At 35.0% G+C, this 25,336-nt stretch overlaps 1 protein-coding gene across 3 annotated transcripts; it reads left to right on the forward strand.

The window, feature by feature from the left end:
• Positions 1-1,803: 1,803 nt before the first annotated feature.
• On the forward strand, positions 1,804-25,336 carry prkcq (protein kinase C, theta). 3 transcript variants are annotated; one of them, XM_042722281.1, is made up of 19 exons: positions 1,804-1,928; positions 6,337-6,357; positions 7,243-7,721; positions 12,086-12,285; positions 14,821-14,881; positions 15,034-15,214; positions 15,766-15,797; positions 15,902-15,987; positions 16,391-16,520; positions 17,290-17,399; positions 18,346-18,484; positions 19,221-19,378; positions 20,269-20,442; positions 21,428-21,519; positions 21,632-21,694; positions 21,797-21,935; positions 22,053-22,241; positions 22,332-22,460; positions 23,952-25,336. In XM_042722281.1, the coding sequence occupies exons 3-19, from the start codon at positions 7,604-7,606 to the stop codon at positions 24,108-24,110; spliced, it is 2,160 nt and encodes a 719-aa protein (XP_042578215.1). In that variant the 5' UTR covers positions 1,804-1,928; positions 6,337-6,357; positions 7,243-7,603; the 3' UTR covers positions 24,111-25,336. The 3 variants fall into 3 exon arrangements, with proteins under 3 accessions (XP_042578215.1, XP_018945663.1, XP_018945659.1); XM_019090118.2 differs by lacking the exon at positions 6,337-6,357 and having other exon boundaries at positions 1,807-1,928; XM_019090114.2 differs by lacking the exon at positions 1,804-1,928 and having other exon boundaries at positions 6,041-6,357.

The raw sequence follows: 25,336 nt of genomic DNA on the forward strand, positions 1-25,336 counted from the left end.
AGGATTTCGGTGTGTGTGTGTGTGTGTGTGTGTGAGAGAGAGAAAGAGTGTGAAGGACTTTCGCTGGGGGTCTCCCAGACATCCACCAACTCCCTCACGGGTTTCCATAGCAACAGAAATATAGAGTGAAGGCACGTTCCCTGATGCAACGCAACAATTACAATTCTCTTACTCTGCGTCCCATCCCCCATATCTCCACCTCCCGTCCCACCCCGTGTTTTGATGGAACGCAACAATTACAATTCTCTTACTCTGCGTCCCATCCCCCATATCTCACTTACTTTCCCAAAACAAAGAGTAAAAAAAAAAAAAAAAACCTCTCAACCATTCATCACATTTTCATTCCTGTGGTTACCACAAAACAATGCATCAGTAGCTGCTTAACTAGTTGTTGATTAGCTGTTGGCCTATGCCTACTTTATTATAGGTTTACAACTACTTTATAAGCAATACAGTGTATTTACACACCTTAATGATAGAGAGCTGATTTATCTGTTAGCTTCTGTAGAATGTTCGCATGAATATTAAATTGTGTACTTTGAAAAAAAAAATGAAAAAAGTGGCCTATACATTTCTCTCTCTCTCACACACACACACACACACACACACACATATATAATGTCAGAAACTGTGCACATGTTGATAAATTGTGCCATATCACTACTGCCCCATATGTAGGCTACATTTTTTTTTTTTTTTGCTATTTATTTCACTCATGTTGATCCATCAATATTCAATCAATCAATCAATCAATCAATCAATCAATCAATCAATATTTCGATCGGTGCACACGTTCAGAAAGAGAACCCGTTTACATTTATGTCTTTCTGAGAATATAGGTGTCGCTTCTTATGATCTAGCGCCGCCTGCTGGCAGAACCGTTACCTGCTGCAGAGTCGGGACGTCTGATTCATTTTACTGAATCGTTTGGTTTCAAAGAACCGGTTCAAGAATCCTCCAGCATCTACACTCGCCACCTCAAGTGCACATTTACGTGTTGAGGATCCGTTCTGACAGTTTAACTGCCACCATGTTTTGTGCTGGAAATCCTACACTCTCAGAAATAAAGGTACAAAAGCCGTCACCGGGGGTACCTGTTTGTACATTTTATTACATTCAAGATACATATTAGACTAGCTTTTGTATCTTTATTTCTGAGCGCAGGCCTACCTACTTGGAGAAAAAAGGGCAGTGTTGCTTTTAAAAATAAGCATGACGCATTAAAAACAGTCAGCTTTAATTTAATAATACCAGACTTTGAGCTACATGTATATATACCAATACTATATAAAAACAAAAATATAGATATATATATTATACTATTTATAAAAATATATAATATATATATATATATATATATATATTTAATAACTTAAACGATTCCCTTTGTGAGTGAGTCGTTCAAATGTCAACCCGTTTGACTCCTTCGACTCAAAAACAGTGACTCGGGCATCGCTCGCAGAAAAGCCCGACAGAAAGCACGACTTTTGGCGGAAAGATTGACATGCAAATGTAACATTGTAGAATTTGTCGACACTACCCTGCTTCTTAAAATAAATAATAACTAACAAATAATATATAAGTAGATAAGTAAATAAATAAAAAACACAAATAAATAAAACAGGCTAAAAGACAATTCTTAAGCAATACTGACATCTGTGGATCCATACGACAAAAATCACTTGATTTAGTGCCATAAAATCAAACATACGAATTTTGAGTAATGCTATACAATAAAAGTCAGCGACCTATATTTTCGCAGCGAAGAGTGTGCAATTCTGCAAACCGCACACCATTTCTTTCTGCTTCCTTCAGTGTGTGCTGAGAGGTGTGAAGCGCGCGCGTCACGTGCGCGCAGGTCTACAGAAGTTCCATCAGCAGGCGTACTTACTTTCAGAGTAGACTACTGCACTGAGGAGCCGCACTCGGTAAGTTCTGCTTTTATACTCGGTACGTTATGTATGAACCTTCAAATTACATTCAAGCTTGGTTTAACTCTAAAAAATCACTACGTTTAAATAGAACCAAGATTATGAATAGAAAAGAGACACCGTCTGTCTGTCCGTGTTGCTGATGTAACGGTTGCCGACTGTCTAGAAATCCACTAATAAGATGTATGCTACATCTTCACATACATTATGCAAACTTATCCAGTTTGCTGTAGCTGTTCGTGTGGCGGTTGCAGGAAACCACAAAACGGAGTAGAAAACAGCATAGAAGTAAACTTTGCGTCTGAGAACCTGCTTTTAAAAACGCAAGCTGATCTTTTAAAGAAAACAACATGTGTGGGATGTATCAAGCTTTTTTTTTTTTTCTTTTCAGTTATAAGAAAACATGTTTTCACACTGTTTTGTCTTACAATGCCCACACAAGCTGTGGATCACGAGCTTTTGTTGCAACTGAAAGTATAAGCCTGGATTTTTAGTTTTTTTAGAAGGATTTAGAGCTTGTTTATCCAGTATTTGAGCACTTTTTTGCCTTAATTGGTCTATTTTAAGTCAGTTAATACCTGCTGAACTGTAGTAGCTTTAGCCTTACCAAAGTGGTGAATGTAGCTCTTTTATACAGTAGGTTTCAAATGATATTATTATCTCAAATGCTGCTCTTTCCAAGCTTGGTGTTACAGTAGGCTATGTTTAAAGTATATAAAGTGTCAATGTCGACTGAGGTGTTTTTTCTAAAAAATTGGGCAAAAAGAGTTTTTGTGATGTTGTTTTTTTTTGTTGTTGTTGTCTTTGTGTATTATATAAAAATATCTTTTGTTTTCTTTTTGTGAGTATAATTTGTCAAAATGTTTTTGTATATCACTATTATTGCCAAAGAATCACCCAGAATTCTGATTTAGTTAACATAAAGGTGCTTTATGTGTCTGGATTCAGTGTGTGATGTTTGCAGACATAATTCTATGCAATTGATCCACCATCCATATAAAAAAAATAAATAAATACACATTTGGGAATAGGGTAATCCAAAAAAAATAAATAAATAATAAAAATATGAACATACTACCTTCAGTGGTACAATAAGTGTGAATAAAGAGGAACTGCAAATGTCGGGCACTGGAACATCTTACTCACATCAGAGTGCAATTTCCAACCACATTTCAACCAACAGCACAAATCATGTCCGTGTTATGTGATTTAAGTTCAAATAACTTACTGCAGTTGTTTCCAAGACATTTTTAACCGGTACATTTATGTATTTTTCCTATAATCCATTTTATAATATGCTCAGTTGTATGTTGTACTGAAGCTGAAATAGCTTTAATCGGAGCTAATTATCAAACTGCAAAGTCTCATGATACTTCCTATTTTTACTGATGTTAATCAAAGATTTATAAAAAAAATGTGGCTGAAAGTTGTACTGCTCAGTGGTTATATGTTGACTTCTTTACAAGGGATAACATGGTACTAAACCTCAAACACAGATGCAGTGATGGTGTGTGGAGTGTGTTATTTCAACTGCCTTGTGACAGAAAACTTTGGGTTAAAATACTACGATGAACCAACATGTGCAAGAATAGCTCAATTTCTCAATGCCAGCATCAATAACAGCAAATAACTGAATCAAAGCATAATTGTTTTGAATAAAAGTGTGTTTTGCTTAGCAGGCTTTGAAAAAACCCACCTTGTGGTTGTGCTACGTTTTTCAGTTTTTCGTCCTTTTTAAGTAGTTACTTTACTTTTTTTAGGGCTTAAAAGGCAGTGGAACAATGGCGTGGTTGTGTAAGATGCTACCTAGATGTAGATCTGATTTTAAGCTCATTCGCAATAGACACCATACAGTATATAGTGCTAAAACCTTGATTGTAAAAAACACTTCCTCTTCTGTTTGTTTATAGAAAATGCATGTTTTTGCCTTTACCTCTCAGATAGAAATGCACAACACTGTAGTTTTGTTTTTGAATTTATAGCTGTTAAATATTGACTCGCGTCATTTATCAAACATTAGATGTTGTCATCAGTCTTGGTTATATTTTTAACAGTAATATCTTAATTTATGTTTAATGTAGATCTACATTAACATTCAAAATCTGTTTGTTTTTTTAAATAGAAGTCTCTTATGTGATCGTAAACAAAAACGGTGAAGTATTATATTAATATTAATACTGTAAAATATTATTACAATTTACAATTAGGGTTTTCTTTTTAAAAATTAAATTAATTTGTAATTTATAACTGTGATGGCAAAGCTGAGTTTTCAGCATCATAACTCCACTTTTCAGTGTCACGTTATCCTTCAGCAATCATTATAATATGCTGATTTGGTGATCAAGAAATATTTATTATTATCATCATCATTGTAACTTTTGATGTGGAACTTGATAAATGCAAATTAAAAGATTTATTCAAAATAAATGAGTATGTCTGGTATCAGTGTAAAAACTGTTTCATATTATGCAACATTAAAACCTAAAATGGTCTAAAACAATACACTAATAAAACACACGCCCAAGGATACCAGAAAGGGACGTGATGGACGGATCTTTAAACAGTTTAAAGAGAAGAGAAGAAGAGAAGAAAAGTAGTGCCAACTCAAAAAGACAATTTAGATGACTAAATCCCTCCCCCCATTTTTTTTATTTTGTTTTATTTTTTTGTACAGAGGAATTATTACAAGTACTAAAAAAAAAAAAAAAACTTTACACTTCTGCTTATAAACACTTCAAGGTTTACTTGGATGCTGACTTCCATCATATGTGGATTAATGTAAAAACATTTTTGTTTTTACGAACTGAGAGTTTTCTGTGGTAACTGAGCCACAGAGTCTTATGTATTGAACCTGGAATATTCCTTTAACAAGCCTCATGAGTCTAACCTCCCGAGTTGCTTGCGAAAGGTCAAATGTATTTGTAGTTCGGTCCAGTCCAGTGTGTGTGAGTTCAATGGAGACGTTTGTGGTTTGATCCCACACTTCTTCCACCCCTGCAGCTTTCACATGCTGGGATGGTTCAACTGTGTCGACTCTGGAGTCAGTATTGACCCCACACACTGTTTGATGAAATATCACCTTCATAGAGCCTATAAAGACTTACTATAAAGTTGTGACATTAAAGTGTCTGTCTGTGTCCAGCTGTGTTCTTTCTTTCTGTCTACTGTTGTCTGTCTTTTCTCTCTATCCTGGTAGCAGAAGCAGGTAAGAGGGCCAGCTTGCTATCTGCGCTACAGTCCTTCAATGATGCAGGAAGTGCGGTTTGAGCTGTCAGTCAAACGACAGGAAATACTTGGCAGAAACACATTTAGAGCAAGAAAGAGAGCTTATAAGCCACAGTCTTGAGAAACTTGAGTTAAGAAAAAAAGTATGTTATTGTTGACACACAACTGAAATAATACACTTAACAATCTGGTTTTTAATTTATATATATATATATATATATATATATATTATATATAATGATATATCTATATATATATATATATATTAAAATGCTCACTTTTTTAATAGTACAGCTATAATATGTATTTTGCGTACATGATTTTAATGCGGTAAAACTGCGTACTAACCTATTTTGTAAAGTTATGTTCAATTTCACGACAACGTAACTCTAAAAACCTAAAGCAAAAATGACTTTATACCTACACAACATCTTACTGCTATACAACTTTACAACTGTAACTACTGTTAAGTTTTTACAGAAGTGCTTTACTAAAACTTTCACATTTTTGTTTTTGAAGGCTTCCAAAAATGGCCATCTCACTTGCATTGTATATTTGATTTTTCTTTTTAAGCATGAATCTAAATTATTTAATGAGGTAATTTACCTTATGCCACAAATGCTGTTGTTTGAGCTTAACCAGAATATTTTGTTAATGATTTTTAACAGTATTTCTTAGTTGTGGCATGTGGCGGGGAGTTAGTGCCACTCACATTTAAAAAAATAAAAAAAATAAAAGACAAATCTAGTTTGGATTCTTTTTTTGTAACATTAATATTGTGCACGATAACGTACACATCAAGTTTGAGCAAAGTGAAAATGTGTGACCATGACGTGTGTTTTAGTATAATATTTCATTAAATGATTTTTAACAGTATTTCTTAGTTCTGGCATGTGGCGGGGATTTAGTGCCACTCACATTTTCTTTCTTTCAAAAAAAAAAAATAAAAAAAGTACAAATCTAATTTGGTTTCTTTTTTTTTGTACCATGAATATCACGCACTATAACATACACATCAAGTGTGAGCAAAGTGTAAATGTGTGACCATGACGTGTGTTTTAGTACTGTATGTTTGGCTGTGACTCAGCAGGGGAGTGAATCCTGGCAGGCTGTTGGGATGGGAGTTTTGTATTTCACATCTATTAATAGTTCTTTCTCTCTGGTTCTCTCCCTTTACCAGTTAACTTACAGCTTTCAACTGGTAAGTACTCTAAGTGTTTCCTGTGGTTCTGTGGTCCAACTGTTTAACAAGTCAGTGTGTTTTCTGCTTAGTTTATGACACTGGTTGGTGTGAATTGGTGTCAATGATGTTAATTTAAAGGGCATGTGTAGTATGGAAAGAAGTTATAGCATGTCTTTAGCTGTGTTTCCATTAGACAGAGAGCATATCAGAATGATCCTTACAACCGGGTTGTTTATGCCTTTTTTCATCTGGGCTTTAGTTAATGGTTTAATTGAACAGCATCATTATTACACTCTTAAAAACAAAGGTTCTTTATTGGCATCAATGGTTCTTTGAAGAACCTTGAACATCCATGGAACCTTTCAAATTCAGAAAAAGTTCTTTATAGTCGAAAAAGGTTCTTTAGATTTTAAAAATGTTTTTCAAAATGGTTCTTTTAGGAACTGAAAGGTTCTTTCAGGAACCAAAAATGGTTCTCTTGTGGCATCACTGCAAAAACACCCTTTTGGAAACTTTATTTTTAAGAGTTCATGTGACTTTATTAACAATGATGAATGAATCAGAGTTGTATTTATTAAATGAAAAATTACATTTTTCATAAAAAAAGAAAAAAATGGTCATAATATTTTTAACCATTGAAATACTGAATGTACGTATGAATGTACAATGTTATAAATTAAACTTAAAATAAATTAAAATAAAGTGCTCACAATTAATTAATTTATTTTTTTCTGCCAAAACTGCTAATATACCGTATATAATATACTACAACTTTTTATCCATTTACTAAGATTCATTTAATATAAATATTGTAATTTTTCATTAATTTGCTGTTTTTATTTCTTTATTGTTGTACTTTAATTAATATACTTGAATTTATTATATTTTATTCTGTTTTGGTAGACTATTTCAACTGTTTCATCCCAGCATCATTCCTTCTCAAACAGTGGCTATAAGAGAGCCGGATCTGATGGACAAAGGACAAATTTAAACACTTCGATTGAAAAAAAAAAAATAATTACATTACTTTGGATACCAGTGAGCTAAGAAAGGACACCACCATTCCAGACTTGTACAGTACCTGCCCCTCTACTGAGCCGCTTGAGATTCGAAGCCCATACATCAGACATCATAAATATGAAAATAAATACCAAATAGGAGTATATCACTGTACAGAAGATCCTTACAGTGGAATTAAACACCATACTTTCACGGGAGTCTGTATATCTGAGGCTATTGCTGTTGGATCTGGGAGTTTACAGTCATGTCTCCATTCCTGAGGATTGGTTTTTCGAGTTTTGAGATGGACCCTGGGCTTGCCTACCATGAAGAAGTACTCAATCCATACTGTGCTGTCTACATGAAAGAGGCTGTGGAGACGGGTAAGAAATACTTATGCTTCAATTATATGAGGGTAGTTTACCATAAAAGTGTGAAAAACATAGATAAACGACAGACACCCCGGGGTAGTTTCTTTTGTTATTGGCATTTTTAAATTATCATCATCACTTTTTGACATGAAGGTCACATTAAAATTGTCTTGGAAACTTTTTACCATGCATTCAGTATTTCTTTTTGCAATTTTAATTATTTTTTTTTTTTTCAAAAGATATTTCATCTTATAGTTTTATCTATATTTTTATATATATATATTTCTTTAGTTTTACCCTTGTCCCACTTTTGATTTTAAAATATGAAAATCTATCCATATGAAATGCTTAAAATATGAATCTATTAATAAAAATATGAATAATTACATTTTAACTTAAAACTAAGATAATCTAAATTAATATAGCTTAACTCTGGTCTCATTATCACAACAACCAACAATTTTGCCCCTTATTTGTTTTCCCAAGTTACTATACTTAGTTATGAAGTAGACAACAGTATTAGGGAAGAATTTGATAATTAAATATGAATCATGTGATGTGCAAAGAAAATAAGTAAAAACCAAGGCAAATATGATTTAAAAAACTGAATATTTCTATTGGAAAAATTATGCAAAAAGATTGAAAATACTATTTAATTGTATCTATTGTGCATAAAATGATATAATGCAGAAATAATAATAATCTGCATCAAAATGATTTCAGATTTCAGATGTGGTGGAAATGGAAAATACAATAAATCAATAAAATAAATTTGTGATGCATGTATGTGTTAAAGTGTTACTTGTTAAATATTAATGTTAAAGCAACATTTGAAAATTTCATTTTAATAAAGTTTGTTTACTAAAAGTTTAAAAAGAAGAAATTGCCCATAATGGAAGAAACAACCACAAGATCAACCTACTCAGTTTTCAGCAGGTGAAATTGTGTCTGGTCAAAATTAGTAACAAATTACTATTATTGGATGTTATGTGTGTTAGTGTGAAGTCTTGCCTTAAGGGAAGTGTGTGTCATAAGTGTCATTATCAGTAAAAAGGAGGTATCTGTATCTTTCCTATTAAACATATTCTTCATGTTGTGATTCATAAAGCACATCTATATGTCTATCACACACACATCCCACAATTTCAAATGGGGTACTTAGTCATTAAACTATTCAGCATCACTTTATGAAGACAGACAGATGCCAAATATGGAACCAAAAATGTTTTCATTATTTCTTATAGCATTTGATGACCAAATATGCAAAAGTTAAAAAAATTTGCAGATGCTGTCAAGATGTTTTTATATGTATTAATGTTTTTATATGTATTACTGTAGGCACTGTATATCTGAAACTCTATACGAATTCTACAGAAATGGTTCACACAAAATTTTAATCGTCATTATTTACTCACCCTTGTATTATTCCAAACCCAAATAACCATCTTTATATATATTTTAAACAATGTTCTGGACATCCTTTTCCAAGCAAATAAAATGAATGTGAAAAGTTGCCTTTAAGTTTTAAAAGAATGTAAAAGACAATTAAAACTATCATACATATCCATAGGATTTTTGCACTATATTCTTCCGAAGCCACTGCAACTGAATAATTGATTCATTGAGTTAAGAACTGGATCAACCAGTTCATTTGAGAGACTCAAAAGAATTATTTATTCATAAATCAAACGTTACTACTACTTCTGTCATGGACGTGCAAGTACAAACCTGATTCCAAAAAAGTTGGGATACTGTACAAATTGTGAATAAAAACAGAATGCAATGATGTGGAAGTTTCAAATTTCAATATTTTATTCAGAATACACAGATGACATATCAAATGTTTAAACTGAGAAAATTTATCATTTTAAGGGAAAAATAAGTTGATTTTAAATTTCATGGCATCAACACATCTCAAAAAAGTTGGGACAAGGCCATGTTTTACCACTTTTGTGGCATCCCCTCTTTTTTTTTATAACAGTCTGCAAATGTCTGGGGACTGAGGAGACAAGTTGCTCAAGTTTAGGAATAGGAATGTTGTCCCATTCTTGTCTAATACAGGCTTCTAGTTGCTCAACTGTCTTAGGTCTTCTTTGTCGCATCTTCCTCTTTATGATGCACCAAATGTTTTCTATGGGTGAAAGATCTGGACTGCAGGCTGGCCATTTCAGTACCCGGGTTCCTTCTTCTACGCAGCCATGATGTTGTAATTGATGCAGTATGTAGTCTGGCATTGTCTTGTTGGAAAATGCAAGGTCTTCCCTGAAAGAGACGACATCTGCATGGGAACATATGTTGTTCTAGAACTTGGATAGACCTTTCAGCATTGATGGTGACTTTCCAGATGTGTAAGCTGCCCATGCCACATACACTCATGCAACCCCATACCATCAGAGATGCAGGCTTCTGAACTGAGCGCTGATAACAACTTGGGTTGTCCTTGTCCTCTTTAGTCCGGATGACATGGCGTCCCAGTTTTCCAAAAAGAACTTCAAATTTTGATTCGTCTGACCACAGAACAGTTTTACACTTTGCCACAGTCCATTTTAAATGAGTCTTGGCACAGAGAAAACGGCTGCACTTCTGGATCATGTTTAGATATGGCTTCTTTTTTGACCTATAGAGATTTAGCCGGCAACGGTGAATGGCACGGTGGATTGTGTTCACTGACAATGTTTTCTGGAAGTATTCCTGAGCCCATGTTGTGATTTCCATTACAGTAGCATTCCTGTATGTGATGCAGTGCCGTCTAAGGGCCTAAAGATAACGGGCATCCAGTGTGGTTTTCCGGCCTTGACCCTTACACACAGAGATTGTTCCAGATTGTTTTCAGATTTCTCTGAGAAACTCCTTTCTGATATTGCTCCACTATTTTTGGCCGCAGCATTGGGGGAATTGGTGATCCTCTGCCCATCTTGACTTCTGAGAGACACTGCCACTCTGAGAGGCTCTTTTTATACCCAATCATGTTGCCAATTGACCTAATAAGTTGCAGATTGGTCCTCCAGCTGTTTCTTATATGTACATTTAACTTTTCTGGCCTCTTATTGCTACCTGTCCCAACTCTCACTGTAGCTCTCATGAAATCCAAAATGAGCCAATATTTGGCATGACATTTCAAAATGTCTCACTTTCAACATTTGATATGTTGTCTATATTCTATTGTTAATAAAATATAAGTTTATGAGATTTGTAAATTATTCCATTCCTTTTTTACTCACAATAAGTACAGTGTCCCAACTTTTTTGGAATCAGGTTTGTAAATAAAAAAATAGTTTGAATTATTCCTTCACTTCTTTCACTGCTTCTATATTGCAAATAATTATAATTAGAATGCCGTCCACTTATAATCAAAGAATCAAATTTATAAGAAAGTAACTATTTCTGCACAAGTGCATATAAACTCACCTACTTTGTATACTTTTTTGAGAACTTTTATGCACCATATATTTACTTGCACGGATGTCCATAGCTGGATATATACGTGGGTGTAAATCAGATAAGATGAAATGATAAAGCAGTTGTACACACATACATATTACTCAAACATGGCCACTGAGCAGTGCTGAAGACACAAGGCTTTCCCAGCAACCCCTTTGGTTTCATTCTCTAGAACCAACCGCAACCACACATACCTGTCAAGAAATAAAGTGTCAAGTCAGTCTCAAATGCTTTTGAATCATCTTCACTGTCAAGTGCAAGTCAGATAAACTGAATGTCCAGTTTTTTATGCATTTAATGTCAAATTATACTCTAAATGAAAGTGTTTGCAACCTGTTTTAACACAAATGAAACAAAATAATTTAACCAATAAATAAATAAATAAATAAATAAATAGACATCCGTGCATGTAAATATGTTTTTAAAATCCTCAGTTGTCAAAAACATGCATACAGTAGGTAAGTTCAAATGCACTTTTGCAGAAATAGTTACTTTATTCATTTGATGAATTCGTTTTTGGAGTTATTTGATGAAATATTATGAAAACAAATGTGTTTTTCAAACGTGCATCGATGCTTCGTGCGCAGTAGGATAAGAAATATGCATTAAGAAAAAAACAGACCTGATTTTAAATGTCATGTTGACTTTAACTAAGGGAAAATGTTGACATTCTTCCAAAATTGCATGGTTTCATTTGCATTGCTCTATATTTGTTTTCCTGCCATAAAGGCTGTCAGATTACTATCAAGCAGAAAGAGCACTGTGCCATTTCAGTAGTATTAGTTTCAGATCTGGTAAATCCGGTTAGAATGCTGTAACACACATGAAGTGATTTACTTGTGCTGATACTTTTAAAGCTTAGTCCAGTCAAACTGTCAGCGGTGTGGAACTGATTTGGAGATGTATTTGTATTATACTTGTGTGTGTATGTACAGAAAAGGGTCAGATGTACAAACAGAAGCGGCCCACCATGTATCCCCCCTGGAGCAGCACGTTTGACGCTCACGTCCACAGAGGACGAGTAATGCATGTGGTGGTCAAGGACAAGACGGCTGAGCTAAAGACGGAGGCTACGGTTCAACTCGACACCCTCGCTTCACGCTGTAAGAAAGAGAATGGCAAACTGGAGATCTGGGTGAGAAAGCAAAATGGAAACAAATGTGTTACCAGTGCTGATATACAGTTCAATGACCACTGATTTAGCTTGACCTTTGTTACTGTTGTAATTATTTTTTTTTAATCAATTCTGGGTGGATTAGAACACTTAACTCATTTAAAATAAATTAGTGCTGGGCAACGATTAATGGTGATTAACATCATCCAAAACAAATGTTTTTATATACATATATAGTGCCTTGCGAAAGTATTCAAGTATTCATAATTTTTTACACATTTTATGTTGCTGCCTTATGTTAAATTGCTTTAAATTACTTTTTTCCCCACATTATCCTACACTCCATACACCATAATGGCAAAGCAAAAAAAAAACGTTTTTTTTAATGTATAAAAATAAAAAACAAATAATTCCATTGCATAAGAATTCAAACCCTAATCTGGGACAGCTGAAATTTAGCTCAGGAGTATTCATGTTTGTAGATGTTACTACACTTCAAGTGAAGATAACCTGTGGCAAATTCAATTGAATGGGTTTGATTTGGAAAGGTCCACATCTTATTAAATGTCCAACAGCTGAAAATGCATATCAGAGCAAAAACCAAGCCCTAAGGACAAAAGAACTGCTTGTAGATCTTAGAAACAGGTTTGGATCAAGCCACACATCTAAGGGAAGAGTTCTAAAAAATTTTTGCTTCATTGAAGGTTCACAGAATCATGTAACCTTCATTATCCATAATGGAAGATGTTTGAAACAACTAGAACTCTTACTAGAGCTGGCCAAACACAGCAACTGATGGAGAAGGGCCTTGTCTAGACTGGTGACCAAGAAGCTGATGGTCACTCTAGTTGAGATCCATGGTCATATATGTAGATGGGAGAAATCTACAGAAGGACAAACATTACTGTAACACTTCACCGATATTTGCAAAAAAGCACCTAAAGGACCCTTAGACACTGAGAAACAAGATTGGTCTGATGAACCTCAGAAGATCTGGTCTGATGAACCTCAATTCCAAGCATAATGTTTGAAGGAAACCAGGCACTGCTCATCACCTGCAGAGTACCATCCCAAAAGTAAAGTGTGCTGGTAGCAGCCTCATGCTGTGGGCTGTTTTTCAGCGGCAAGAAAAGCTCAATGCACCAAAATATAGAGATAGCCTTAAAGTGGTCATATGATGTGATTTCAAGTTTTCCTTTCTCTTTGGAGTGTTACAAGCTGTTCCTGAACAGATAAGATCCCTAAAGTTGCAAAGACTAAAGCCTCCTAAAACGCCACATTTAAACACCCCCACATGTCTACGTCACTGTGTGGGAAGATTTGCAAAACACTGCCCAAATGTTCATGCAAAGAAAGAAGGAGTAACTTTGATTCTTGCTGTAGTATTGTTGCCCACACTGCCATGTCGTGGAGACGCTGTGTGTTTCATTGTGAAAGCGAATATACTTTGTTTGGCCTTCCAAAAGAGGGCATAACTAGAAATCAGTGGTTAAGTTGTATTTACAACACTGTTCCAGATTAGTTCAACCCAAATATTTGTGTGTGTGCAACGCATTTTACGGAGGACCGTTTCCTGAACCTGGGAGAGTAGCCTACAATGGCGCCTGTTCTGACTCACAGCCTGTAAGTATGTTTTCATATTTAAAGAATTTGCCAATGGGTTTGTTATTGTTTTTGTCTCTTTGCGCTGGGACACGGCATCACAGTATGGTGAGGGGCGTAACATTTCCGTCACACGCTTGAGGTATTCGGCCAATCACAATGCACTGGATAGCTGGCCAATCAGAGCACACCTCACTTTTCAGACCGATGAGCTTTGTAAAAATCGACGCGTTTCAGAAGGTGCGTTTTCATTGCTGTGTGCAATGACCCTTAGCACACAGCAAGAGTGGTTTATAGACAACTCTGTGAATATCCTTGAGTTGCCCAGCCACAGCCTGGGATTGAACCCAATCAAATATTTCTGGAGAAACCTAAAAATGTGCGTCTGCCCCCATCCAACCTGCAAAGACCTTGAGAGGTGAACAGGTGAGTAGAAGGTGAGTGTTAAGGTGCCTCAGCTAAGTAATGAGAAGGGTATGAATACATATACAATGTACTTATTTCAGTTTTTTATTTTTAATACAAATTAAAAAAACTCTGTTATTTTTTTACAAAATTACAACAATTTTGTTTTTGCTTTGTCATTGTGGTGTATGGAGTGTAGATTGATGTGGGGGAAAAAAGTAATATAAAGCAGTTTAACATAAGGCTGCAAAATAAAACGTGAAATAGGGGTATAAATACTTTTGCAAGGCACAGTATACAATATATCAGTATTTTCAAAATATAAACTGTATTTGTCTTTATATATAAATAATAATAAATATACACAGTACACACATATATTATAAACAAAAACGTTTACTTTGGATGTGATTAATCGTGATTATTCGTTGCCCAGCACCAATAAATAACTATAAACTAAAAACAAATAAATCGATAAAAATTTATGTGTTATAAATGTTTCAAAAATATTTTCAATTATTTAATAAGATTTATTTTTGTGTAATATAGGTGGAACTGAAGCCACAGGGTCGCTTACTCATGGAAGCGCGGTATTTTTTGGAGAGGAGTGGTGAGTATTTCTCTAATTCAGATCCACACACAATCTCTCACTGATTAATATTAGGATTATTACTTTGATGAAGCTTGGTGGAGTTTTCAAACTGGGATCAGGGGACATAAATAATTTTTGGTGTTTTAATGTGGGTTCTTGTTTGTTCTTAGATGCTGCGGGTCATGGTGAAGGAAATGGAGAAACGGAACAGGAAAAAGAAGGGGTGTTCGCACTTCATCACAGACGAGGAGCCATCAAACAGGCTAAAGTTCATGTGGTCAAATGTCACGAGTTTACCGCCACCTTTTTCCCTCAGCCGACTTTCTGTTCAGTCTGCAAGGAATTTGTATGGTATTATGCACATTCTCAAATATTCATATATTAAAACAAAACTCTTATTAAAAAATACAGGTGTATGTATGGTGGACCAGTAGTGCATAACACAACGCAAAGAAATCACCACCACACAACAAAATCACCACAACACATTGCATAGGACAATTTTTTGTGTTGTGCAAATTTTCCTGTGTTGTGGCTTGTTTCTGTTGTGCTAATTTTGCTGTGTTGTGGATTGTTTTTGTTGTGGCTTGTTTCTGTTGTGTTGTGCTAATTTTGTTGTGTTGTGGCTTGTTTTGGTTGTGTTATGGCTTATTTCTGTTGTGTTGTGTTGTGTTGTGTTGTGTTGTGTTGTGTTGTGTTGTGTTGTGTTGTGCTAATTTTGTTGTGTTGCGGCTTGTTTCCATTGTGTTGTGAAGATTTCGTTGTGTTGTGCACTACTGGGCCACCGTATGTATGACATATAATTGTGAAAAATATATATTTGTATATGCATAAAATTAGCACTGTATATTAGATTATACAGTACATTAATATTTTCCTAATGGTTTCTTTTCCTACTTCAGGGGCCTGAATAAACAAGGATATCAGTGTCGGCGTAAGTCATTTTTTTCACATCCTTATTGCTGTTCCAGTTCCTATACAAGTTTCCACTAAATCAGTGTCAGGACTCGTCCTACACACTTCACTCTTTTTTCCCAGAATGCAATGCGGCCATCCATAAAAAGTGTATCGACAAAGTCATCGCCAAATGCACAGGCTCAGCAGTAAACAGTAAAGAAACCATGGTAAATAAAATGTTCTTTTTCATCACCCTTTAATTCAATCACATCAAGCACACAAAGTGTTTTGTTTTGTTTTTCTCACAAAAGGGTTTTGGTGCCCTGGATTTACAGTAAGTCAGAGACCTTTAGACATTTTGTGCAACTTTAAGCTAATTACAGTTTCAGCAAAGCTCTAATAATCTGCAGATGAACGCGTAATTATAAATATTTAAGAAAATGAATCATCTTTTTGTCACAGACTCCTTCCTCTTTCAGTAATTGGTTGACGCCACAAAATAGTCTTTCCACACTTTACTGAGTCACACTGAAAACATGGCGTTTTGGACATTTTCCTTGTTGACCTGGTGTGTCAGTGTGTGTACAGTATGTTTTCCAGACTAAATCTATGTATATATGTGTGTTCTAGATCCATAAGGAACGTTTCAAGATTGACATGCCTCACAGGTTTAAAGTGTATAACTACATGAGCCCGACATTCTGTGAGCACTGTGGAACTTTGCTGTGGGGTCTTGCTCGGCAGGGCCTTAAATGTGAAGGTGATTCATTACACAACCACATGCCAACTATAAATGTCTAAGGGTCATTCTGTGAAAGGATCATTTTCCATTTTGTGTTTTTCCATTTTGAAAAGGTGATTTTTGAAGTAAATATCTATAGTATTCTATCTAAAAAATGTGTTTAAATAATGTAATTATTAAAAAAAAAGGTGGTACAACAGATACACACACAAACATATATGCATACATATATATGTTAGGACATAACTCTGTTTTAAAGAATACTTTTTTCCAATTTTATTTTTTTTATCTGATATATAGCAAACAATAAAATGCAAGAAAAGTGATTAAAAAAAGGAAGAAAACATTTGCTTGTTCACTTACAGAAATTATGATGATGTCTTTTTTAAATTAAATAATTTTAAAAGGGTGAAGATAATATGGTAACAAAGTTGATATGCAACCTTTTTAATAATAATAAATAAAGAGAATAAAGACAAAGCATTAAATAAAAATACATTTACTAAGTTATACAAGTTATATAAGATATATAATATTTATTAAAGTTGAGCTATGAGTTGACCATGAGCTATTCATTTTTAAAATAATTTTTAAACAAATACTGTATAAGGAACTTTAATCAAGAACACAAATGTTTTTGTTGAATGACCCCTAAATATTCATAAGGCATGTTTTATCAAATCAAGTTTCTGAAATGTAGTTTTTCTATAATCATTTTTATATAGTTATTTTTTTCAAAATGTTAGACATACAAGTTTAATGTTTTGAACATTTTCTCTTACTGCAGAGTGTGGCATGAACGTTCACCATAAATGTCAGAGGAAAGTAGCAAACCTTTGTGGCGTCAACCAGAAGCTAATGGCAGAGGCCCTGGCTATGATCGAGAGCACTCAACAGGTTGGAAGACACATTATGAACCACAGATGCTACGCAGAGTGATACAAGCATGTAACAAATGTCATGCCATTTACTGTTGTGTGGCAAATTTAAGTGGATGAAATCCAGTCATTTCGATAGGAATCCACATGTTTGGGAATTTTGCGTGAGAGCTAAATATTTCTTTAGGCAGTTTTTACAAAGGGTTCAAGTTGGCTTTTGCCAAAATGTGGCCCCACATTAAGCTGTCTCTAATACGTGCACTTTGAGAAGAATCTTGATGACAATTTAAACTCTACATGTTAAAAATGAGCTGCCTAACAGCACATCAGTTTAATGGCACAAATATTTGAAAGTAACTCTGTCGCCCCCTTGAGTACTGGAGTTGGTTACAAGCTTCAAGGGTAGCTATTTTATTTAAGGGATAGTTCACCCAAAAAATAAAATACTGTCATCATGTTGTTCAATACAGAAGAAGATATTTTGAAGAATGTGGATAACCAAACCAAGTTTTGGGTCCCCATTGACTTCCATAGTATTTTTTTTCCTCCATTCAAATTAAGTCAGTGGGAGCCATTAACTGTTTGGTTACCCACATTCTTCAAAATATCGTCTTTTCTGTTCAACAAAACAGAAAGAAACTCCTATAGGTTTGAAACAACTTGAGGGTGAGTAAATGACAGAATTTTTATAATTTTTTGAACTATTTGTTTAACAATCCACTCACTCAACCTGTACACTAATAGTGCAAAAGACTTGTTATGCACGTATTATTCCAATGGAGTTCGTTATTAGCAATGCAAAATAAAGCAAAAATGGCAGTTATATACAATAGGACCACATGCTAGCAATGCTATAGAGCACGTTTTCTGTCTAACTCAACACAGTATACATGACATGAATGACGTAGGTTATCATGTGGTGCAGACTGTTTAATCTGATCGGATGTGTGCGTTTCTTTCCATAGCAGGCTCGCAGCTCTCGGGATAGTGAGATTGCTGGTCGAGAGGGTCCAGTGGGCGTAAGTCAGGCAGGGGTCACTAGAGATCCTTCAGGCCGGTTACCAACATCACCCCTCACGCCTGCACCACCTCTACCACGCAAAGGTAAACATATGCAAAAATAACATTCACAATTCTGAACAAATTTGAGGGTCAAACTTGCTACTTACTAAAGATTCATTTAGTTGGATCAAATTACTTTAGAAAGAGAGACAGGAAGTCTGTCTCAGTCAGCTACAGAGTCCAGTATTAAGTACGCTGCATTGGGAGTTGGCCATTTCTTGAGTTTAAACAATATCAAAAGTCTTTCAGTTTACCGGAATATGCCCACTCTAGAAATTACCAGAAATTAGCTTATAAGGAACTAGGCAGTGATCGAAAGGAAGTAGACACTGAACTGGCTTCAAAGCTAAAACAACAGTAGATTCCAGTGAAATCTGACATTAGCATGTTGCTAAGCTAACAATGTCATAAGCACAAAAACTACATAGCGCCCAAAAACAATGGGTAAAACATTTCTATTTTAATTAAATTGAACTATTTTCTGTCAGTATTTTACAGTAATGGATGTAAATTTATGTAACATTCTCTGACATAATCCACCATAACTGAACATTCTGGAATTGACCTATCGGATAAAGATATGTGAGATACAGTCTTATCAAATAGCCAGAATGACTTCTAAAGCATAATTTATCATCTTCCATTTGGAACAGACTTTGAATCTGAAACATGTTTACGGTGCCTAAAATTTTGCTATGCCAAGAAGCTTACTAGGTTTTGGATTGACTGATGACTGATTGATTGATTTAATGGATTAATTCTTGGTTCCTCCTTACAGAGCATCAAGGTATTTCATGGGACAGTCCGGCTGAGGGCCGCAGGCCGAGTCTTGAACAGTCTGAACCCCTGTACGCCACCCCGCGCAAAGAGCACCACAAATTCAACCTGGATAATTTTATTCTGCATAAGATGCTGGGCAAGGGAAGCTTTGGAAAGGTAAGAGTAGTGTATTCAACTCACAGCAAACACATCACAGCAGTGAATTTCCATTTAAACTACAGTTTATAGCCTACCAACGTTTGAAATGACTGGCCTAGAAACGAGGCATCCTTTGATTCCATGGGTCAAACCGATATAAATAACAAATCTTCAATGAATAACCTTTGAATACTACTGTGAGGATGCCAAACAAGAAATTAAACCGAATCTTGGCAAAACTTTGCCATATTGAAACTAAACATGGTAACTGTTTGCAAGACTACGTCCTGAGCATAGCTGGCCAATTTTGATATGGATTTGAATGTTTTTAATTATTTTAAGGAACTAGCTTTGATAACATTCATAGACAGCCATTATATATGCCATAACTGAATTAGGCAGAACAAGACAACAGCTTATTAAAGGTGCTGTATGTAGGATTGACACCGAGTGGTTGAAAAATATTGGAGAGGGTTTTTTTCACCCGGCCCTTCCTCCTCAGACTTGATGCACACGCAGGTTGCCAGATTGATGACACAAACAGGAACGAGCGCACTTGATGAATGAAATGAAATAAGCTGTGTTTTCTGCCAAATGGCAACCCAGGGTGCCGAAATACAATTGGGTAAACTGGCAGTGGACGGATTTCACAAACCAAAGCAGAGACCGACATTCCGGCCCAGAACGCACATTTTCAAAGGAGAATAACTGACTGTAGCAATGTTTTTCAGATAAACCAGCATTTTAACTTAGCATGTTTCTTAAATATCTGCAAACATATGGTATTTTTATGCTTTAGTAGAGTCAAAATCTTACATACAGCACCTTTAAACTATTTTGGAACACCATTCTGGATGCATACTCATGTAATTCTCTATAAATCTTGCTTATGTGCATCCATGTTGTAGGTATTTCTGGCTGAGCTGAAAGGCGCAGGGCAGTTTTTTGCAGTAAAGGCCCTGAAGAAAGACGTTGTTCTGATGGATGATGATGTTGAATGCACTATGGTGGAGAGGAGAGTGCTGTCTCTGGCCTGGGAACACCCCTTCCTCACACACCTCTACTGCACCTTCCAGACAAAGGTAATACACTCCGACACACTAGGGGGTGGGCAGTATGACATATAGGAAAATGTCAATCAGTAGAGACTTTGCTATATATTTGATATGTAACTTGTTTTGTTTTATGGTTTTTAAAACATGGTTATGGTTTAATTTTTTTGTTTTTATTAGGTTTAATTTTTTGTAAGGGTCTGCAATAAGAAAGGGCCATTAAAGGGTTAGTTCACCCAAAAATGAACATTTTGTTATTATTTACTCATCCTTGTGTTATTCCAAACCCATAAGACCCTTGTTCATCTTCAGAACACAGATTACGATATTTTTCATGAAATCTGACAGTTTTCTGACCCTCCATAGACAGCAATGCAACTGAAATGTTCAAGGCGCAGAGCGGTATTAAGGACATCGTTAAAATAGTCCATGTGACATCAGTGGTTCAACCATAATGGTATGAAGAAGCAAGAATGCTAGTACACATAACGACTTTATTCGATAATTTCTTCTCTTTCGTGTCAGTCTTCGACATGCTTTCACATGTCAAGTAGCAAGATGCATGAGTGTGCATTCCTCTGCTTTTAAACAAGTGTTCATAACATTAAAGTTGAACCACTGATGTCACATGGACTGTTTTAATGATGTCCTTACTACCTTTCTGGGCCATATAATGTTTCAGTTGCATTGCTGTCTATGCAGGGTTAGAGAGCTCTGGGATTTCATCATAAATATCTTAATTTGTGTTCTGAAAATGAACAAAGGTCTTACGGATTTGGAACAACATGAGGGTGAGTAATTAATGACAGAATTGTATATAGTAATAATGTAATAGTACTGTATATAGTGAATAAATAATAAATAAAACTTTTGTTCAAGGCCTATGAATTTAAGTAATGGCCCTGAAATACTACAATATAAGATTCTGGACATTCCTCCCACCCCATGACACACACTGAGTCACTCTCGCATACTGCGGTTTTGCACTGATCCATTTTTGTATTGGTCTCTAAAGGAAAATCTTTTCTTCGTGATGGAGTACTTAAATGGGGGCGACTTAATGTTCCACATCCAGACCTGCCACAGATTTGACCTCCCACGGTCCACGTGAGACTCATATGCAGCCCCCACAAACACATTTTAAAAGCTGAGACTCTGCCTACTCTTCTTTTCTCTGGGTTTCACTCTCTTACACCTCCACTATTCTCTCTGTCGACAGGTTCTATGCAGCGGAGATCGTTTGTGGGCTGCAGTTTCTACATTCTAAAGGCATTGTGTACAGGTATACACTACTGTGGAAACTACATTACATAAAAATATATGAGCTAAAAGTGTGTTGATAGACAGATATTTCAATATTTACATGCATATTATGCCTCCACAGAGATCTTAAGCTGGATAACATTTTGCTAGACATCGATGGTCACATCAAGATTGCAGATTTTGGCATGTGTAAAGAGAACATTTTTGGAGAAGCCAGAACGTGCACCTTCTGTGGAACACCAGATTACATCGCTCCTGAGGTGAGGATCGCTACCATATTTACTATAGTTGATATATATTGTTATTTTTAATTGTTTAAATGTAAAAAAATGATTGCACAAAATAATAAATACAAATGTACACTGTATGTTTCACAGATTCTGCTTGGGCAGAAATATGGGATTTCTGTAGACTGGTGGTCATTTGGTGTCCTTCTTTATGAGATGTTGATTGGCCAGTCCCCATTTCATGGCCATGACGAGGAAGAGCTGTTTCAGTCGATTCGCACAGATGACCCGTGCTACCCACGCTGGTTAACTAGAGACGCACGGGACATTCTCGTAAAGGTATTTCAGAGTTAATGTTAAATAGAAGAATGCTTTACTCTGATTTGTGGGTCTCAATCTGTTATAACTGGGTTTTCTGAATGGTTCTAGCTATTTGTCCGGGAACCAGAGCGAAGGCTGGGTGTGAAAGGAAATATACGACACCATGCGTTCTTCAGAGAAACGGACTGGATCGCACTAGAGAAACGGCAGGTGGAGCCGCCCTTCAGGCCTACAGTGGTAAGTCCATCACTGCCATAAAAGACTGTTGTTCCGTTCCAAAACCTAATGAGCTGGCTACCTAGATGACATTTTAAAGATAACCGTGCTGTTCATGCATAAGCTGTTACAAGATAAATTGCATGCATCTTTTAAAATGCAATCCCGGAGTGTGACAGGCTCAGTGAAAAAATAATCTGAAAGATTGCAGAATAGTTGATTAATCTTCTGATTCTGAAATTCGGATTATTACAGAATTAATTTTTTTAACGTTTCAATGTCCAAAATGTTTTTATTTTTTTGCCACATATGCCATTAATATCTTTCTAGCCAGGAAAGTTTTTTATATACATACACACACACACACACTTACATATTACATACTAAAATACTACTAAAACATACTAAAATACAAAAATAAATTGCATAACTGTACTAAAATTTTATTTCCCCCAAATATGAGCATTATGTGTTGTTCCCTTTTGTCACTACCGAAACAATGATGACATGTTTCAGTAGTGACTGTTTCGCTAGTGACAATTCTATGGAATAACACCCAAAAAAACAAAGATGTCACCACCAAAACTCCAACAAAAGTTTCGGTAGTGACAATTTTAGATCATTTTGAACCTAACTCAAAGATGCTAATCAGCACATGGTTAGCTAGCACAGTTCTGAACAGTGGTATACATATAAAAACTAAATGTAAGGGAATAACTCTCAAAAACGTTTGCCTAAAAGTTACATACAGATTTTTCTGACTTTTTTTATGCGGGACACTTTTTTTTTTTTTTTACATAAAGTTTCATAATTTACAAAGAAATATATAAAACATATTTTTTGAACTTCACTTTTTAAAAGAATCAAAAATATAATTTTAAAAACAACAATGGAAAAAAAAATATTAAAATTTCTTCATTATCATTTTCATGATTAAAAATCATCGTTTATTGGGTACTTTCAGTTAGGAGGTGGCTGTCCCGAACCCTAACCCCTAAATTAGTCAAATATTAAAAAGTTTAATATATATTAAGCTTACTAATATTTTAAATATTATTGTGGGTTTCAATAGATAATAGAAGGATCTAAATAAGCATCTATGCTTTTTAAACCTGTTTTTTTTTTGTTGTTGTTTTTTTTGGTTGTGTGACAGCAGTTTGCACCAATTCTGTAGAATGGCCCATATATATGTAATTGTAAAGCAGATTTATTTTAAATTATTTAGTTGTCTTCATAAGTCTTTTAACCATTTATGGTTAAAAAACTAGAAGATGCACAACATGTCTTTGATTTCCATTAACCACTATTTTATTTTAGAGTGTTGTTAAAGTGTTGCGTTTTTATCTTAGCACCATGCTAGCATTGAGTATGTTTTTTGAGAAATGATTACGATGATAAAGATCATTTCATATGAGTAACTCCATTTGAGTTACAGTAAACTGCAAGGCAGCAGCTCACTAGATTTAGGAACAGAGTTGACCTTTGACTGATACACTAACTCTCTGTTTACAGAAATCAGCAAGTGACTGTAGTAACTTCGATAAGGAGTTCATAAACGAGAAGCCTCGACTTTCCGTCACAGACTGTATCATGATCAACAGTGTGGACCAGACCATGTTCAACAACTTCTCCTTCATCAACCCCGCCATGATCCATCTCAAGAGCCCCTGACTCACAAACAAACAAAAGACACTTGTGCAAATGCTGTGAAAAAAAGGCCAAACCAAAAGGCAAACACTCACCTGAATAACATATCAGCCTCTAGTCAACCTAAATTAATGCTATGGTTAGTAGATTAAAGACACAGTTGTGTCAAATTATATAATATAATATAAGATCTATATCGTTATTATGATACTATTTGGTGCCTCCTTGACTTCTTGTGAGGTACAATGCAAAAAAAACATATGAACTAGCAAAAGAAAAATGTGTTGGTTCTCAAAAACTAACATAAATAAGAAGGTAATAATTAGTAACATATTGTATTGCCTAATTCAATTTTCTTCTTCAATTTCCAAATGTACTTAAAACAGAATCAAAAGTGGTCATTTTTGAACAGTTGAAGTGAATGAGGCTTGTCGCCTCCTACTGGTTAAATGATATAACGGGAAAATCCCCACCACTACTGCTTAAATGTACAGACTTGTAGAATTGTAATCCTTTTATTTTAAATGAACGAGCGAAATAAAGTGCTTGGAGTATCTTCAGTGTGTCAAAAATAGAAATGTAGACATAATTAAATGTGAGAGTTAAAGACTGAAATAATTTAAAGATTAGAAAAGATTTAAAAAAATTAATTCGCAGGCCAGTTTGAGGGAGATTTCATATATATATATGAAAATAGTGGTTAATTTGATATTTGAATTTGTACTTAATCTCATATTGTGATGATTTCTATGGTATTGGTTTGAAAAGTATTATTATACCAATATACTTGTTTGTTTGTGCATCATGAAATTTATTATGTGTTTTATTCGAATGAATATGCTGTGATGTCCGTATCTTTAATAATCATCTATTTTATTATGTGTTCCGTACTGAATTCTAAAGGCATTGTATAGAGGAGTGAATAGTGGCAAAATATCATTGTGTAGCAAACTTTAAGTTACTGCTCGGTTAGGTTCGTGTGTTCTTGGATTGTACAAAGTTATATATGAATTCTTGGAAATTAATTTGTGGTGCAAAAACTGAATATATTTAGAGACATAGGTTCTTTATTACAAAATTATGTTTTCTGTATAGTCAGCATTATAATTTCTTTTGAGACATCTAGAAATGATTACTTATTATATGATCCTGTCTTGTATGATCCTGTCTTACATGTATGGTTATTTTACAGAGCATGAAAAATTTAAACCTTGAATAAATTAAAATGTGCTACAGCAAAGCCATAAACA

The sequence above is a fragment of the Cyprinus carpio genome, chromosome B4 (genome assembly GCF_018340385.1).
Source record: "Cyprinus carpio isolate SPL01 chromosome B4, ASM1834038v1, whole genome shotgun sequence".
Taxonomy (NCBI): Eukaryota; Metazoa; Chordata; class Actinopteri; order Cypriniformes; family Cyprinidae; genus Cyprinus; species Cyprinus carpio.

Bases quoted from the DNA above. Each gene is read 5' to 3' on its own strand.
- prkcq (XM_042722281.1), top strand. From the start codon at position 7,604: ATGTCTCCATTCCTGAGGATTGGTTTTTCGAGTTTTGAGATGGACCCT. The intron at 14,882-15,033 runs GTGAGTATTTCT...GTTTGTTCTTAG, and splicing joins GTATTTTTTGGAGAGGAGTG to ATGCTGCGGGTCATGGTGAA. The intron at 19,379-20,268 runs GTAAGAGTAGTG...TCCATGTTGTAG, and splicing joins GCAAGGGAAGCTTTGGAAAG to GTATTTCTGGCTGAGCTGAA.